The 17,841-nt window shown below is 44.4% G+C and overlaps 1 protein-coding gene across 1 annotated transcript in view; it reads left to right on the top strand.

The window, feature by feature from the left end:
- The first annotated feature begins 6,306 nt into the window (after nucleotides 1-6,306).
- Nucleotides 6,307-17,841, top strand: part of LOC138743527 (BTB/POZ domain-containing protein KCTD16-like) — a 41,049-nt gene continuing 29,514 nt past the window's right edge. Inside the window, exons 1-2 of the mRNA XM_069899020.1 lie at nucleotides 6,307-6,552; nucleotides 12,094-12,256. Coding sequence (XP_069755121.1) covers nucleotides 6,307-6,552; nucleotides 12,094-12,256 — 409 coding nt within the window. The remainder of the gene's footprint in view (nucleotides 6,553-12,093; nucleotides 12,257-17,841) is intronic.

The following is a 17,841-nucleotide window of genomic DNA, read 5'->3' as shown; positions in this document are numbered from 1 at the left end:
AACCTTGGATAGTGAGAAAGATAAATCGACAAGGAGAATTGGGTCCGTGAGAGAGGAAACCTAGAATCATAGAAAATAGGTGTAGGAGTAGGCCATTTGGCCCTTCAAGCCTACACTGCCATTCATTATGATCATGGCTGATCAGTACCCGGTTCCTGGTTTCTCCCCATATCCCCTAATCCCCTAGGCCACAATAACCTACACTTAAATATTGACAGAGAACCGGCCTCAACTACTTCCTTTGACAAAGAATTCCACACATTTACCACTCTCTGAGAGAAGAAATTTTTCCTCATCTCAGTCCTAAAAAACTTCCCCCTTATCCTTAAACTATGGCCCCTGGTTCTGGTTTCTCCCAGCATTGGAAACAACCTTCCTGCATCTAGTCTGTTTAAACCCTTAAGAATTTTATGTTTCTATAAGATCCCCCCCTCAATCTTCTAAATTCCAGAGAATACAAGCCTAGTCTATCCAATCTTTCTTCATATGCGAGTCCCTCCATTCCCGGTATCAGCCTAGTGAACCTTTTCTGCATCTCCTCCAAGGCAAGGATATCCTTCCTCAGATTTGAGATAGAGTGATGCAGGACAGAGTGAGGAACCCTAAGAGGGAGAAATATGAGAGAGAGAGTCCTGGGATAGAGGGAAACTGGGGAGATAGATCAACAGACCTTGAATAGTGTAAGATTTGGGTTAGGGGGAAGGTCAGAGAGGGAGATGCATGGGATGGTGGGACCTAGGGTATGGATAGAGTGAGATTTGGGACAAGAAATGGAGGGGGAGAGAGAGAGATCTAGGATAAATAGGGAGAGGGAGATTTCTAGATAGACCCAAATCATGTGGGGGATGGGGTGGAAGAGAAAAGAACGAAAAAAGGGGTGCCATAGTGAAAGAAGGAAAATCCAGGTTGGAGGGAGACCTGGCCTAGATAGATGCAAGAGACTCGGGAAAGAAAGTGGAGACATGGAATAAGAATAATGAGAGTTGTGACCTGAGGGTTTGAGGTGGAGGAAGAAAGAATGACGAGGAAAGCAAGAGGAAGGAATCAAATAAAACAGAGTTCCAAGAGGCAATCCCCACAGAGAGAAAGAATGGCCAGGAAAGACAGACGTAGAGAGACAGAGAAAAAAGCTCATGATGTGGAAAGATAGACTCAAGGTATGTACAGAAAGAGATGGCACTTTAAAGAGAGAAACAAGGGAGAGACCTGAGAAAGCAAGGATCAGAAACAGACAAATTTTGGATTAGACAATCTATTCCTCATTAGAATTAATCTACCAAACCGTTGCAGATAATTAGTGGGAGCATCCATGCAATACTTCGTCATATTATTAAATTAGGTATTATATGTTTTATTGTACCATTTATACACTGAAATGTAGTGAGGGGCTATAATCTTGTTAATGTCTTAACTGTGGAGCCTTGGAATTCATTTATTTCTTTTATCTTGCTTTAGTGCTTGACATTATTAGAAGCCCTATTCAAAAACATACCTTAAAAAAATAGCACTGCACCCCATCTGCACTTGTAACAAATAACAAAATCTGCAATATTGTGCGATTACAAAATTTTGAAGTGTTTAAGTTGAGAAAATACAATCTAGAGATAGTAGCCCTTATGAAACACGTAGCAATAATGCATTAATGTTTTATAGGCCAATCTAATGGTCTAACCATTTGTTAAACAATGGTGGAGAGTGCAATTTTTTTGTTAAGTGCATCAAAGGCAATTAGCAACATGTTTCCTTGCTGATGAGGTCCAGCAGTAACTGGACATTCAGTTTTAATTTTTAAAGCCATTGTTAATCTGTCCACCTGCTCATTTAAGGATAATTAAGAATCCTATAATAATACAGTATTATAATCAAAGTATGTGACAAATATTCCTGGATTTGAATTGCTGCCCTTCCTATTCAACATTTCCTGATTCAAGTTTCAATTTATTATCAAGTAATAAAAACATTGCCAATTTGCACAAAATTGCCTTCAGTTGTTACAAGGCAGACAGATTCACCATTGACAGTAATTGCCTGAAGCTCCTCTTACAGTCAGAGAAAGAGAAGCAGAAGAGAATGGGTCCCCCCCCCCCCCCCCCCCCCCCCCCCACCGTCGCCCAAGTGTCCATGGATTCATCTCCAGTTCTCCCACAGCCTCTCCAGCCACACAGTGTCCAAATCATCGGCAAGCCGAGCTCCAGATCTAAACTTCTGACATGATTAGGAACCCTTCAGTGCCCTCAGCACCTTCTCACATTTTGGTTTCTGCCAGACTCCTGCAGGCCATCACTTGGTGCGAGTCCCTTGGCCGCATTCTCCAGCATACCACAGCCTGCATGGATCCCTCTCCTCAAGTCACCAACAGCCTGCCACCTATGTGCTCCTCAGCCGCAGATCCCCTCACTAGACCACCGCCATCGTCATCATTCTGTAGGTCGTCTCCTCTGCTTCTCCTTCTCAGACGGGGGTATTCTCCTCGTTTTTTGGTGCCCTGCACCAATCTTCCACTTCTCCAGAGTCTGCCACCTTCGTGGCTGTTGCCAATCATAGGTGCCACCATTTTGGGTGCAGACCCATGGTCTCAGGATTTTAAATAAAACAACGGTCGGCCTGTAACAGGCCGTTTAAAGCTGATGAGGACCCTGTGGGAGCGCTGTGTCTATACTCTCCATGGGTCTGTTGTTACAGCAGCTCTGGCATCGCGGCTATTTTCTTTAAATAATTTTTTTTTGATGCAGAGGATTAAATAAGTTGACCCTCCAACAATGGCAAGGCATTTAAAGCTTATTTGTGACCAAGTTTAGGTAGCTCACTTCTGAGACCCTGGCCCCCAAAACAACCAGATGATCCTTGGCAGAAGGGAAATTAAGAGCTTTAAAAACCAGTTTTATATGTAGTCAGTGATTTAAAAAAAAAACCAAATAGTAAAAATACTTAAATCATTTTCAAGAGTTAAAAAAACTATTAAAAGAAACCATCAAAATGCTGGGGCTCATTGAGTTATGAATCATCTGACTTATGGAAATCCAGATTCATTCTATTTCTTCCTTTTAAAGCACTTTTCATGCTAATAATTCCATCATAAAATGTTTTCTGGTATTCAGCAATGGATGATTACTGAATACATTCTATTGATCTAATTTTGGATAGAGTTAGGGTGATTACTGAATGAAATTAAAAAATATTATCATGTATGTAGAGTGATTCCAATAGGGAGTGATTTTTTAAAAAAATGGACAATTTTAACTTGCAGAGGGATCTGCTTATGGTGGGGAGACGCATTGACCGAGAGGTTATAGGTGGATGTGGGTGGGAGGGCAGGTGAAAAAGAAGCTGGTAAATGATATGGGAAGGGCATGGCACTCTGAATGGAGATGGAGAGGGGCAAGCTGAAGGAAAGGAGATAGGTGGGGAGTGCGGTGGGGGGGGGGGGGCGGAAGAGAGAAAGAGAGCTAACAGAAACCAGATTTGATGTTAAGGCCATCTGCTTTGAAAGTGCTCAGATGGAATATTAGGGGTTGTTCCTCTAATTTGCGGGTGTCCCTCCAATTTGCGGGTGTCCTTGGTTTAGCATTTCATGAGGCCATGGACAGATATGTCAGCGTGGGAGTAGGCTACAGAATTTAAATGGTTGGCCACTGGGAGGATCTGTTATTCTAGTCGACAGAACGAAGGTGCTCAACACAACAATATTCCAGTCTGCTTCCTGACTCTCCGATGTAGAGGAGGCCACAAGGGGAGCACCGGATGCAGTAGATGACCCCTGCAGATTCATAAGTGAAGGACGGCCTGGGACCCCAAATGGTGGTGAGGGAGGAAGTGAGGATGTCAGTGTAGCATTTTCTGGGGTTACAGGGGGATAAGGGGACAATTAGTGGGAATGAATGAGGGAGGAGGGAGTGGTCCCGGCAGAAGGTGCAGAGGGGAGGAGAGGGGAAGATGTAACTGGTGGTGATTTTATTACACTACCACCTGCTGTTAGCTATTAATTTAAAAGAGTTTCTCTGCTTTTGTGCAACTGAGGTGACACATTGTAGAATTTTTCTGAACTGCAAGCCAGAAAGGCAAAAGTACAACTTGTAATTAATTTTCCAAAGATAGTATGGTAGTGGTACACCACGGCCTATTGCAGGGGGAAACCTCTGTACCTGCAGGAGTGTAAGGTGACAGGACAACACCTGGCCGGTTATCAATCAGTCGGCCTGAATGGATCAAGCTTCACCCTGTCGGGTGTCAATCACCCTCCAGGACATAAGCCTGCGCCGGCCTCCCGAGGCCTCGCTCAGAGGCCTGGCTCTGTGGAAATCTTTGTAGATTAAAGCCTGTTGTACAGTCTTTACCTTGTGTGTGTCTGATTCTGGCTAACAGCGCACCACAATTTAATCCACAAAATTTTCCCACGGCTGCCATGGAAAAATTCCTGAGCGCAGGGAGCCTCAAAGCCCAGACACGCTTCGAGATCTGGCAGCACATGGTCGAGGCAATCATCGAGGCGCACGCAGGCAGCATTCTGGATTCAGATCAGAAGAGGCTGGTCCTACTCCAGTCAAAGCTGGGTCCCCACGCCTTCCAGGCAATCAAAGGCTGCTCCATGTGCAAGAGTGCAATGGACACTCTCGAGAACTTGTACAAGCCCCCCCATGAATACAGTCTGTGCAAGGTACCTCCTCAACACCCGAGGCCAGCAACCCGGGGAGACGGCTGAGTCTTACCTGGGACACCTGCGAGAGTTGGCCCAACTGTGTCTGGCTGAACCCAGGGGTAGGCACAAAGGCTGATCCGGGACGCCTTCGTCTGACGGCTACATTCGAGGGCCATCTGGCCGAAGCTGCTGGAAGACAATATCTATGCCCTGACCAAGACAATGGAAGTGGTCCGAACCCTGGAAGCTGCAGCCCTGCACATCGAAGCCTTCGATTCCAGGATCCCCCAGGCTCCATTATGGCCCTCTCACACTGCAGCTGCAGCCCCAGACTGAGCTGGGGAGGAGAACGTCGCTGCGGCAGGTGCCCAGCGCCCCTGTAAGTACTGTGGGTCCTGGTGTGGGTCAGACCGACGATCGCACCGAAACTGCCCAGCTAGGAGCCAGTACTGTTTCCGATGCAGCAAGAGAGGCCACTTTGCAAAAGTGTGCCTTTCGAAACCAGCCAGCAGCTCAGTGGCCCTCTATGACCTCCCCACCTACCCCGCAGACCCCTCCACGTGTGCATGTTGGGTGGCGCTATTGTCCTTGCTACAACTTCTGCCTTCCACAACTCCAACGGTGCAGCATCTGGCTCCACCAGCGATGATTGCAGCATGTGCCCCGAGTACCCAGACCAGCCCCAGCCCTTGCCAGCGCCGCTTGCCGAGAACTACAGCGACGTCACTTCCGGCCCATAGTGTGATGACACTTCCGGCAGACATAATGACGTAATTGCCACTGGATGCGATGACGTCACCTCCCCCGGTGCAACGAACACAACTGGGGAAGGAGGCCAGCCATGCAGTGGGCCCCCCATGTGCTGCTGCCATCTTGGGCCAGGCAGCAGCCTACACGAAGGGCCCCCGATGACGAGGAGAAGAACGTGGTGAATATGAGTGATGACCAGGTCACCCTACCGACCCTCCCCATGCCTCCGTACACCATAAATCACCGAGCACAACAGGATTGAAGTGACGACTCCATCCCCGAGACACTCCTGGCTGCCACCACGCTGACCAGGGACATCCTTCATGACCTCGGGCGCTCTTTGATGAACAGCACATCAATGAACAGCTAACAAAATGCCTGTTCATCAGTGGCAGCCCCGAGAGCTCAATTCACCTGAGCGTGGCCCACTCTCTGCGATTAAAAGTCCAGCCCACCACCTTCTCGATCACCCTCGCTGCCAAGGATAAGACTGTTGGTATCCTCGGGCGCTGCTCGGCCGATATAACTGTAGGTGGGAAGACCTAAATGGGTTCAGGCTCCTGGTCATGCCCAAACTCTGTGCCCCAGTCCTCCTGGGCCTAGATTTCCAGTGCCACCTGCAGAGTGTCACCCTTGCCTTTGGGGGGCCCCAACCTCCACTCACGTTATACAGCATGCCAACCTACCAGCCCCGGCCAACCTGCGGCCTCTCCACACTGAGCATCACCCCACCGATGCACTTCCCACATCTTACGCTAGGCTGCAAGCCGATCACCACCAGAAGTAGGCGCTATTGTGCTGCAGACAGAGACTTCATCAAAGCAGAGGTGCGGCGACTCCTGGCAGAAGGTGTCATAGAGCCCATTAACAGCCCTTGGAGAGCCCAAGTCCTAGTGGTCAAAGGGGGAAGTAAGCTGAGGATGGTCGTGGATTACAGCCAGACCATTAACCAGTACACCCAACTGGATGCCTACCCCCTGCCTAGGATCGCCGACATGATCAACGAAATAGCCCACTACTGGGTTTTCTCCACGATTGACCTGAAGTCGGTGTATCACCAAATCTCCATCCACCTTCGAGGTGGACGGGTGCCTGTACCAGTTCCACTGAGCTCCCTTTGGGCTACGAACGGGGTCTCAGTCTTCCAGCAGGAGATGGATCACATGGTAGACCGGCACAAGCTAAAGGCACCGTTCCCGTATCTGGATAACGTCACTATCTGCGGCCGTGACCAGCAGGACCACGATGCTAACCTGGAAAATTTCCTCCAGACGGCCGGGGAGCTGAACCTCGCTTACAACAAGGAAAAGTGTGTGTTTAGCACCACCTGCCTCGCCATCCTGGGGTACATCGTGGCCCATGGGGTCGTTGGCCCAGGTCCAGAAAGGATGCGCCCATTAATGGAGCTAACTCTTCCCCACCCCACACCGCTTAAGGCCCACTGCAGGTGCCTTGGCTTATTCTCCTATTACTCGCAGTGGGTCCCTTGCTTCTCGGACAAGGTCTGCCCGTTGGCCCAAGCTACAACTTTTCCCCTCCCACCCGAGGCACAGGCGGCCTTCATCCGCATCAGGCAGGACATCGCGGATGCCACGATTTAGGCCGTGGATGAGGACTCCCTCTTCCAGGTGGAGAGCGATGCCTCCGAGGTAATCCTTGCCGCTACCCTCAACCAAGGATGGGGGGGGGCGCCCCATCACTTTCTTCCCAGGGCAATCCGCCATTGAAAAGGAGGCTCAGGCGATTGTGGAAGTGGTCCGCCACTGGCGCCACTACCTGGCTGGAAGGAGATTCACCCTCCTCACGGACCAGCGGGCCGTGGAATTCATGTTTAACACTACCCAGAAGGGCAAGATCAAGAATGACAAGATCCTGTGCTGGAGAGTCGAGCTGGCAACCTACAGCTACAACATCCAGTATCTCCCTGTGAAGTTTAACGACTCCCCCGATGCCCTCTCTCAGATCTGCGTGTCTATGCACGACGACAGGCTGCAGGCATTGCATGAGTCCCTCTCCCATCAGGGTGTCACCAGGTTGTACCACTTCATTAAGTCCTGGAACCTGCCGTATACCATCAGGGACATCAGACACCTAATCGAGGCCTGCCGGGCCAGTGCGGAATGTAAACCCCGTTTCTTCTGCCCGGCCCAGGCCCATGTCGTAAAGGTCACTTGGCCCTCAAAGGGACTTAAAAGGGCCCCTGCCTTCCACGAACCGAAATGTCTACTTCCTCACAGTAGTGGATGAGTATTCATGCTTCCCTTTTGTTATCCCTTGCCTGGACACCTCCACAGCCACTGTCATCAGGGCCCTGGGGCAGATCTTCCCCATGTTTGGCTACCCCACTTTCATCCACAGCAACCGGGGGTCTAGTTTCATGAGTGACAAACTGCGCCAGTACCTGACAGCGAGGGGCATCGAGACTAGCTGCACGGCGAGTTATAACCCAAGAGGCAATGGGCAAGAGGAACGCGAAAACGGGATGGTCTGGAAGGCAGTCCTCCTGGCTCTCAAGTCGAAAGTGTGGGCCATTGAGTACTGGCAGGATGCCCTGCCCGAGGTGCTCCATGCCATTCGGTCGCTGCTGTGTACGGCTACCAACGAGACCCCTCATGAACATCTGTTCACATTCCCCAGGAAGTTGGCGACTGGAATGCCTCTCCCAGCATGGTTCATGTCCCCGGGACCGGTGCTCCTGCGTAAACAAGTTCGGACACACAAGGCCGAACCCCTGGTCGAGCAGGTCTTTCTCTTACACGCGAACCACAATTATGCCTATGTTAGGTTCGGCGGTGGCAGGGAGGACACAGTCTCAACCAGGGACCTGTCACCAGCAGGCTCATCCACCACTCCATGGCATCCTTCAGCCCAGGACGACTCCGACCTGGCATACATCCCTGTCCCCAGGCAGCTATGGAGCGCACAGGACGTCCTTGACCACCAGGGGCCCGCTTCAGCCCTGGGGGACGAACCTGCCCCCTCACCCATCCAATATGACTCGACCCTGGCCCCCTTGGCTACCCCTCTGCGTGGCACCACACCAGTCACACAGACCCCTGCTGCCATCCCTCCCACTTCCCCTCTGACCAGTGACCAGGAGTCAGTCCTATGACGGTCACAGAGACCCCAGAGGCCACCGGATCACCTCAATCTGCAAATATTGTATTTTGTATCATGGGTACGATTCCTTGTTACTGCCCCCCCTCCCCCCCAGGAAAATTTTAAGAAGGTAGTCAATGTGGTAGTACACCACCGGCCTACTGCAGGCGGCATCCTCTGTACCTGCAGGAGTGTATTGCTGGCCTACTGCAGGGGGCAATCTCTGCACCTGCAGGAGTGTAAGGGGACAGGACAACATCTGGCCAGCTGTCAATCAGTTGGGCAGAATGGATCAAGCCCCACCCAGTCGGGTGTTGATCACCCTCCGGGATATAAGCCTGCGCCGGCCTCCCGAGGCCTCACTCAGAGTTGCTGCAGCAACAGCCAGCCTGGCTCTGTGGAAGTCTTTGTGGATTAAAGCCTATTTTACAGTCTTTACCTTGTGTGTGTCTGATTCTGGCTAACAGCGCACCACAAGTATGCTAATTTAAGATTGGAACATGTACTCCTGAATGTAATTCAAATGGTAAATATCACAAGTAAATATTTCTTTAATTTTAAAATTGATTACATTATTGATATAATACTAGGAAAATACAATCCATGTTTACAAAAGTAGTACAGATTATTGCCAACTTGTCACTTTAACTGAGTATGCCTCTTAAGGTGTTCTCACATTTAATGCAACGAAGTGTAACATGTTCAAGGTTTTTATCATGTGGCTAGTTTGTGGATAATTTTAAAAAAACCTACGGTTCATGACACTGCAGGTGACTTGTCTTGATTGCAGTGATGAGGGCTGAATCACCAATGTGCAGTCATCCCAGGATTGATAGATTAATTGTGTCGCCATCATGAAATCCAGATGATGGTTTCTAAAAAGCAAAACCTTAATGGATTGAGCTGAACTAAAACAGTGGTCGATTGGCTTAATGCTCTTGGGATACCACTTGCAGCTGCTGTGATCTGGATTCAATCCTAACTTCCACTGCTGTCTGTGAGGAATTTACACTACAAGGTCGATGACTGTGGAACCGGAAGAGTTAAGAGGCAGGTAAGAGAGAATGGGTTGCAGGGAAACAAGTGGGAGAATGGGCTTGAGGGGATTACTCCGACAGCCAGCTGGAGTTGATGGGCATATGAGCTCTTGTAGAAAGCATGCAGTCTGAATTATGCAGTAAACCCTCTGGTATCCAGCACCTATGTGAATTGGTAGATACAGGATTGGTGAATTTTCCAGTTGTTTGAGATTGTGTGTTGCGTGATTGGTAAACTAATGTTGAGGGGTACCAATTTTAAGCTTGCGTATTTTTTTTTGCTCTTTATTTTCAATGATTTTTTTCCCCCCCGTTTGCTTGACTTATGGATAACAGAGAGATACTGTACGGCTGAAAATACCCTAGTTCTAGAGAAAAATATTTTCAAAACTATTGAAAAATAATCATTAACTAGTTTATTATCATGATGCAGTATTTTATTGAGCTGAATTTGCAACCTATTTACCACCCAAATTCATAACATTTCTACCTCAGCTATCTGTTATTGAATCCTCCTAGGTGCATTCAGATGTACTAGTCTTGATTGCAGTGAGTGTCTGCTTGTTGTCCTTCCACTTCACACCCTCTGAGAACTTCAATCTTGTGAAATTGACTGAGCAGATTTGACCTGGTTCCTGCTTTGTTCAGTATTGACTCTTCGCTGGTTAAATTTCCAGATTGGGGTTCAGACAGGACATTTTAAATCCAACCTAAGTGGAAAATCTATTGCACATTTCTGGCCAAAGAAAATGAAGCGAAATAAGAATCTAAAGTACAGGAAGGTGCTTTAATTGAGTGGATTAAGAATCTACTGCTGAAGAAACTCAGCAGGTCAGACATCAATGAGCGAACCCTAAAGGGTTCGAGCTTGAAATGTTGACTGACCAATTCTGCCCATGGATGGACGCTGTTTGACCTGCTGATTTCCTCCATCAATTCATCTGCCCAAATTCCAGGATCTGCAACTTTTGTGCTTCTCTAAGGTGTTCAGCTTATTTGTTTAGTTTTCTTTCATTTGACGGCAGGAGAAGGACCTTTCTTCCCCCAACCCATCTTCCTCACCTTGAGATCATCATGAATCCTCAATCAATATCAAATCTTGGGCCATTGAGGTCCTCGTCTAATGTGGAAGGTCAACGACTTTACTCTGAGACTTCAGCCATTAGACAAGCAGATTGATCTTTGACCTTAGCCCAGCTGCAGCTGTGTGTGGATTTTAGAATGGAGATTCTTTTCATAAATCTATAACCTTATCAAATGTGGCTGTGAAAATAAAATTTAAAGTTCAATATCTTTCAAATATTTTTTAATTTATCCTAAAGCAATTTCCAAACATTAGATAATGAGATATTCAAATCATTAGATTTCTAAACAATAAAAATTGCTGCCGAATAGTTGAAAGCAGAATAATAAAATGTAATTGGGAAAATATCGGATAGTATTTATAAATGAAGGATTGTAGCAGCTGCTCGTAGCAGTGCTACTGGAATGGAGCACGAGCTTGAGGGTGAACCAGTAATTGAACTTTATTTGAATCTCTCATGCTGCTTTAAGGGGACGACCCACGTCCCGTCTGGAAGGAGTTACGTCAACGCTTTGCGGAGTCACTGCCTGCCCAGCCATGCACAGCCAGGAAGTGGCCAGTTTTCCCAGACTACGTGTGTCACCAAACGCGGGCTTCTCCTGAGAAGGGAAAGGGGGCTCGCGCCATCTTGTATCAATCGACTGGGTCGGCGATTTGGCCCATCTCACCACGCTACCAGATAATATCATATAATATTATCTTGCTCTTTTATCATTTTGCTCTTGACTGGGTTGTAAATGGCAATATAAGAGTCCTAAGGTGCAGCTATTGCCCAATTTGGGGTGTTAAACAACATGGGAAGCTGGCGAGATTCTGTGTAGGGTAATAGCTCATGGATAATGAAAAAATGATTAAGGCAAACCAAAGCAATTGCAATTCTGTGCCTCCAGAACACTTAGGGAAGTAATTCTTTGATGTTGATGTACTTTTATAGATATTGATGAATGAAATGCATCTAGGAATTTGAGGAAAAAGTACCTTTCAAATAAATCTTGATGACTGAGAGCAAATGATTAACTGATAATAGTTACTGATTCTTTTGACATACAGCAAGATGTGGGCAGAGTTCCAAATGAAAACTCCAATTTTACTATAAATTATTTCAAGGTTAAATATGACTTGGATTTGAATCTAATTTTTATTGGAATTCATCTAAGTGTTGCTGTGCCAGAGAACTGGAACAGGTGGAGTGGAATGGAGTGGGAGGTGGGATGTGAATTGAACAGAGTCGTGTGGAAAGCAGCGTTTGGACCTATTACACTGGACAACATTCTTTTTTAAAGGTTTCCTTCCTGAAAAAAAGTGGGGATTATGATAGACAACTTCAAGATGAACACAAAGATCATTTCAGGTTTGCTGTATCATGAAGGAGGTTGAAGAAATATTAAATTAACTTTGATTGAATTTAGAACGTTTAATCGCATGACACTTTGCACTAGTTCAAATGACCTAAAAGTGTTTTGCTGCTACTTTTTGTTTGTACTCAGCATCTGATGACCCTTGTGTCAGTGTCCAACAATAGTCGGCCAGCGTTGATGGAATCCAGTTGTCCTGATACCGCTTTTCTATGGTCACAATGTTCTGGCGAAACCTTTCACTGTGGTCAGAATCAGAACTATTCATCACTGACTGCACCAAGATCAGCCAGGAGTAAGTCCAACTGCGAATGCAGAAATTGAATTTTCAATGACATGGTTTTGAATACTTGAAGCTTGTTTAAAAATGTGACAGGAAATCACAAAAAAAGGTTATATCTAAAAGGTTTTTAGTGATTTTCATGATCAGCAGCCAAGAATCCATAAAATGTGTCCAAAAACATATGTCCAGTGTTATTTCCAATCTGCATAAAAATGGTCAGTAGAACAAAATGAATATGGTCATATGCAGAGTTCTAAAATGAGAGCAGTAGAGCCAGACGAGAAATTTTCTGTTCATGACATGCGGTCAAACTGGCTGGGGATACTGTAGGAGGTCCAGTTAATTTTAAATGTTGAATTTTAGTTAAATTCAGAAACCTGACAAAATTTACATTAAAAGGTGATTTTGACATCCAACCAACACTGGCTCCTATGACCAAATCCTTTCTGTAGGCCTGAGACTTCTGTATCTGTCTTTGGGAAATGCTGGTGTTGTGAAATTGGCTATATTTATAAAAGCATGAATGGTGATCCTCAGGGTAGGGGAGGAGCTTTTATTACGAGATTGAGTAATGTGGGAATCTTAGTCACCCAGGGAGACAAAAGTGTCCAAATCTTTGTGTGCATAAACCCAACAATAGTTGTAGCTCTTTCTAGCAGACAGAATGAGTTAAAATTCCTCATGTTTAAGATTTGAAGGAGGACTTGGGTCAATCACACAATTGGAAATACAAATTAAATTTTTAATTCATATGTAAAGCTTTAGGCCTCCAATGAGGAAATTAAAAAAAGTTTGCAATAGTGAAATATAATTAGTAGAGAGAAACTTACAACAGATTTGGTAATAGGGTGGCCATTCCAAAAGGAGGACATGGTCAACGGTTTCCCATATGCAGTGTGTATGCATTTGTTGTTTTTGTAATATCGTGTAAATCTTATTTAAAAAAAAAATAACCTATGGCCTTGTCCTCCTTTTGGAATGGCCACCCTAGAATAACATCATTCTCAATGTTGAGGCTCAGTATCAAAGCAATTAAAAGGCAAACAGATATCAGGTTATTCAGAAATTTAAATGCACAAAGGTTTTGCTAACAGCCTGTTAAGGGACTAATCTTACTCTATTTAGAATTTATATTCTTGTCGCTAAACAATGCAAGGGACAACCAGTATTGATAGGGACACGGAAAATAGAAGTAAACTCTATGGCACAAAGGGCACTACGGGACAGTAGGATACTACCATTTGAAGAGAGAAACGGTACAGGGGCTATTAACAATGAAAAAAAACTTGAGAATAATATCAGTATGACAATCTTAGGACCTGAGGATGAAAAAAAGGAGGGCAAGAAAGTAGAAATTTCAATTAGTGTGAAATGGCAGCGCAACACCAGTGACCCAGGTTTAAATCTGCCACAGTCTGCAAGGCGTTTGTATGTTCTCCCCATGTTTGCGTGGGCATCCTCTGGGTCCTCCAGTTATCTCCTATTTTCCAAAGGTGTACTAGATTAATTGGTCCAACCAATGGTGTTGAATCTGTACATTGCTCTGTTGAAATTCGATCCATTGGCTTCCACTGCTGAGCAGCAGTGAATTTCTAGGCAGGCATATCTTTGGCTAAGTAAGTTGACCATGAATTGTCTACATCCATTTATTGTCTATTTCCTGCCAGACTATCACGTCATTTCACATTAAGGTAAGTTGAAAAAATAATTTTGAATCCAAATATGTCCTTTTAATACTGAAAGATGTGTTTTTAATCAAATTGTGGCAGAAATTGGAATATCAGGTGCAATACTCAGACAATTTCAGTGAAAAAAATCAAACACTGTTTGAAATCTGGGATTTCAGGGGAGTTGCCTTTTATTTTGTCAAGATCTTTCTTTTATTTGATAGACCAATGAATGAAAGACTCCAGAAATACACAGTAGTGTAGAATTCTGTGCTTTGCATACCTGGCTGCCATTTTGACCACTTCATTCACACATGCATGGTCTGCCATTTTGACCACTTCATTCACACGTGCATGGTGCATGCTACATGCTACTCAGGCAGAAATAAGCTTTCCCAGTGCCTGTGCAATCTGCTTCAGTGTGTGATGAAGGGGACCTATGTTTACTGTTGAAACTATTCAACTGCCTTAAATGTATGAAGTTCACAGAACACAATGCCTTCATTTTCAAGCTTGACTGAATTTGCCACTAGTGATCCAATGCTGGAAATATTCCGTGGCTTATCACAAATTGACTGCAAAACACCCATTTTCTCAGAACATGACCCAGCTGCAAATTGCTAAACTAAACATACATTATATGATTTCCATTTTTTTCTGCATATTATCTGTCCTTCCCACTGTTAACTGACCCAGAAACATGATACCACTTTTGTGGTTTGTGGTAAATCTTTTATGATTCCAATTAATCCCTGCCTATTTGGTAGGAAAAAGCATGAATCAAACCAAATACATTGAAGGGTGTCTGATTTTTCTACTTTTCACTATAAAAGGAGGCTTCTGAATCGCATAGCTCTTAATTGGTAAGTGCTTCTGAGAAGTGATCGAATTCCCCTGACTGAAGCAAAAGAGTTCAAGTAGGGACAAATCTGGGTATTGAATCTGACACTTCATGGTTGAAACAGATGGATCATTCATAGCTATTTTTCCTTAGTAATGTACAGGATCTGGATAATTGATAAATACAAATAGTGAAGTATTCATCAGGAACTCTTTCTGTAAATGATAGTAATAAATGTGAGGCTAAGTACATTAGGGTTTGAAGAGTTAATATTCGTATGTATCATTTGTCTATGTGTGTTATGTCTGTACACGTGTTTTGCACTGTAGACCAGAGAACGAGACTCTTCAGGTTGTACTGGTATAATCGGATGGAAAATAAACTTGAACTGAACATGCTTTCTAATTGTAGGTGTTACAGATTTAATAAATTTCTTCTGGTGTCTCCTGTTTTGACACAGTATAATTTGTTACTGAATTTATCTTTAGCTTAATGATTCCTTCAGCATTTAAAACTCCGGATTACAAATTATAGTTCTTGGTCCTTCTTCTAATTAAGTATAATGACAGTGAATATAAAAGAATGGAAATAAATGTACATGGTATGGATAATTAGAATTCCACACCTGAAACAGATGTACAGTATTGAATCAGGGAAGATAATTCATTAATATTAACATTAACAAAGGAATAACAATGAAGAAACTAACAACACTAAAAAGATCCAAATGGTTTCCATTGCAATTTTAAAGGGAGTCAGTGATATGACAATGAAGTTGCAATTAAAATGTCAATTCAACAACTACTCCTTTAGATTGCAAAAGTTCATACAGCATTATATTATGTAGGAAACCACAGAATTATCGACAATTTAACTTAGCACCTGTGAGGGAATAAATACTGATGAAGCAGTGGACTGGCACCGTGCACCGGAGGAGGATAGCATCCCTCCCTCTCTGCCAGGAAGGAGAAGCCTGTCAAAGGACCCTATGGCTCTGGAAACCACAGCAGCACACCAGTGCAGAGTTGGGCAGCTTAAAGCTTCACAGCTGGCTATGGCTGCTGACAACCAGCTTCTGGGATCCAGGAATAGGGACTGGGATTCGTGAGGGTGCCGATGGCGAGCAGAAATCCTGAAGGGTTTTGGGCGCTGACTACTTCCTATTCACTTTGGAGGTTCAGAACCAGTGGGTGATGATTCAACTCTTTATTCTGTCCTTACAAATTATTACCAAAGTTTTCAACTCTGCACAGAAATTGATGTTACCCCTGGTAACAAATCAGGATGAAGAGGAACTTCATTCCTCTCCAATCACTTATTTGCAAAGTCTGAAGACCTCAGGGAATAAGGACCTATTGCATTAATATTGTAAATGAAATAGATTTGTCTAGTGTAAAGGGTCTCTCAATAAAATATAAAAGTAACAGATAATGACAAAGCTTGAATATTCTAGGCAACCTTGTAATAAATCAAAGATTTACAGCAAAATCACCAGAAGATGGATATGCAAATTTTCCAGTTGCCTGAGATACTCTTACAACGCCTAACTAATGCACCTGAACTAAGAATAAAGTTTAAAAGACAGAGCAAACTGTAAAGTAATTAAAAATAATCAGTATTATGGTCCTTAATTGTGTAAAGTTCACTTTAATCAAGTAATTCCCTAACTTACAAAATTTAAATTTGAACTGTAACAGCATTGCGCTAACCGCTACACTAACCATGCCACCATCATAATTAATCCCACCTTCCCCCAAGTTTACAAATATACTTAATAATATACCAATAAAGACTCTTACTAGACAGGGATAGGGAGACACTTTGGGAGAGTTGCCCCAGCAGCGAGCAGCATCGGCCGGCTATTCCTCATGATCACCACCATTTTATTCAAGCACAACTATATTGAAACCTTGTTCAAACAGCTGCAGTGGGCGGGGCAAGATGGGGGCTGTCTGATGGCTGAATGGTTGCTCCCATCTTCACCAATGGGTAGTGTGTCGCTTCAGACAATATTTACTTTTGCAATTTTAAACTTCTATTTACATTTTTATTTATTTCAATTCTATTTATTTATTTCCTCATTTTTTTGCTTTGCCGCTTGCTTGAATCTGGATACTGAAGATTTTACTGTATGTTGTTTCTAGGCAGGTCAATTGAATTTGGCCATTTGAATCATTGAAGTCTAAGCAGAGTATCCCTTTCGTGAGTAAGACGTACTTATCTTTGAGGTTTTGAGTGAAGGAGATGGGGTTCCAACCTAGGTATTGTTGCCAGTAAAGTTGAGTCTGAGTTGAGATTTCACAGCATGTAAGTGAAACTCTCAGCCCAACAGCAGGCATTCTCCAAGGTGATAGGCAATGTCTATGTGGACATTAATAAGACTTTTGAAAGGGTCCCCCAGGATAGGCTGGTCCAGGAGGTTCAGATACGTGGGATCCAAGGAAAGCTGACCATGGATCAAAAAATGGCTTGGTGATGGGAGGCAGAGGGTAATGGTGGATGCTTTCCTGATTGGAGGTTTGCAGCCATGGTTTATTGTAGGATTGGAGCTGAGACTCTTGTTTTTTTTTTTAATGCATTGTTGTTTTAGTTGTGAATATAGAAGACATTTAGTAAGTTTGCGGATGCCACAAAAACTGCTGGTCTTGTAGATAATTAAGCAGATTATCAAAGACAACAGCCTCATGCAGAGCAGATGCAAAGTTGGGTCGAGAATTGACAGATGGAAATTAATTGCAATAAGTGTGAGGTGAACATTTTGGGAAGTTAAATATGGGTATGACAAATACAGTAAATGATATAGCCTTAAGGAGTGGAATTCAAGTCGATTGATCCCTGAATGTTTCAACACAGCTAGGCAGGATGGTGAAGAAGGCTTGCATTTGTGGATCAGGACACTGAATATAAAAGTTAGGACTTCATGTTACAAAATGACAAAACTCTGGTCAATCTGTATTTGGAGTATTGTGTGCTGTAGTACTATTATAAGAGTGTGGTTGCACTGGAGTATACAGGATAGAATGTGGCCTGAATTGAAGGACTTGCAGTTCTGGGAAGAGATTGATAGAGACTGATTTCCTTAGAGCCAA

This window comes from Narcine bancroftii, chromosome 9 (genome assembly GCF_036971445.1).
Source record: "Narcine bancroftii isolate sNarBan1 chromosome 9, sNarBan1.hap1, whole genome shotgun sequence".
Classification (NCBI taxonomy): Eukaryota; Metazoa; Chordata; class Chondrichthyes; order Torpediniformes; family Narcinidae; genus Narcine; species Narcine bancroftii.
This window is presented reverse-complemented; position numbering and strand designations above follow the sequence as displayed.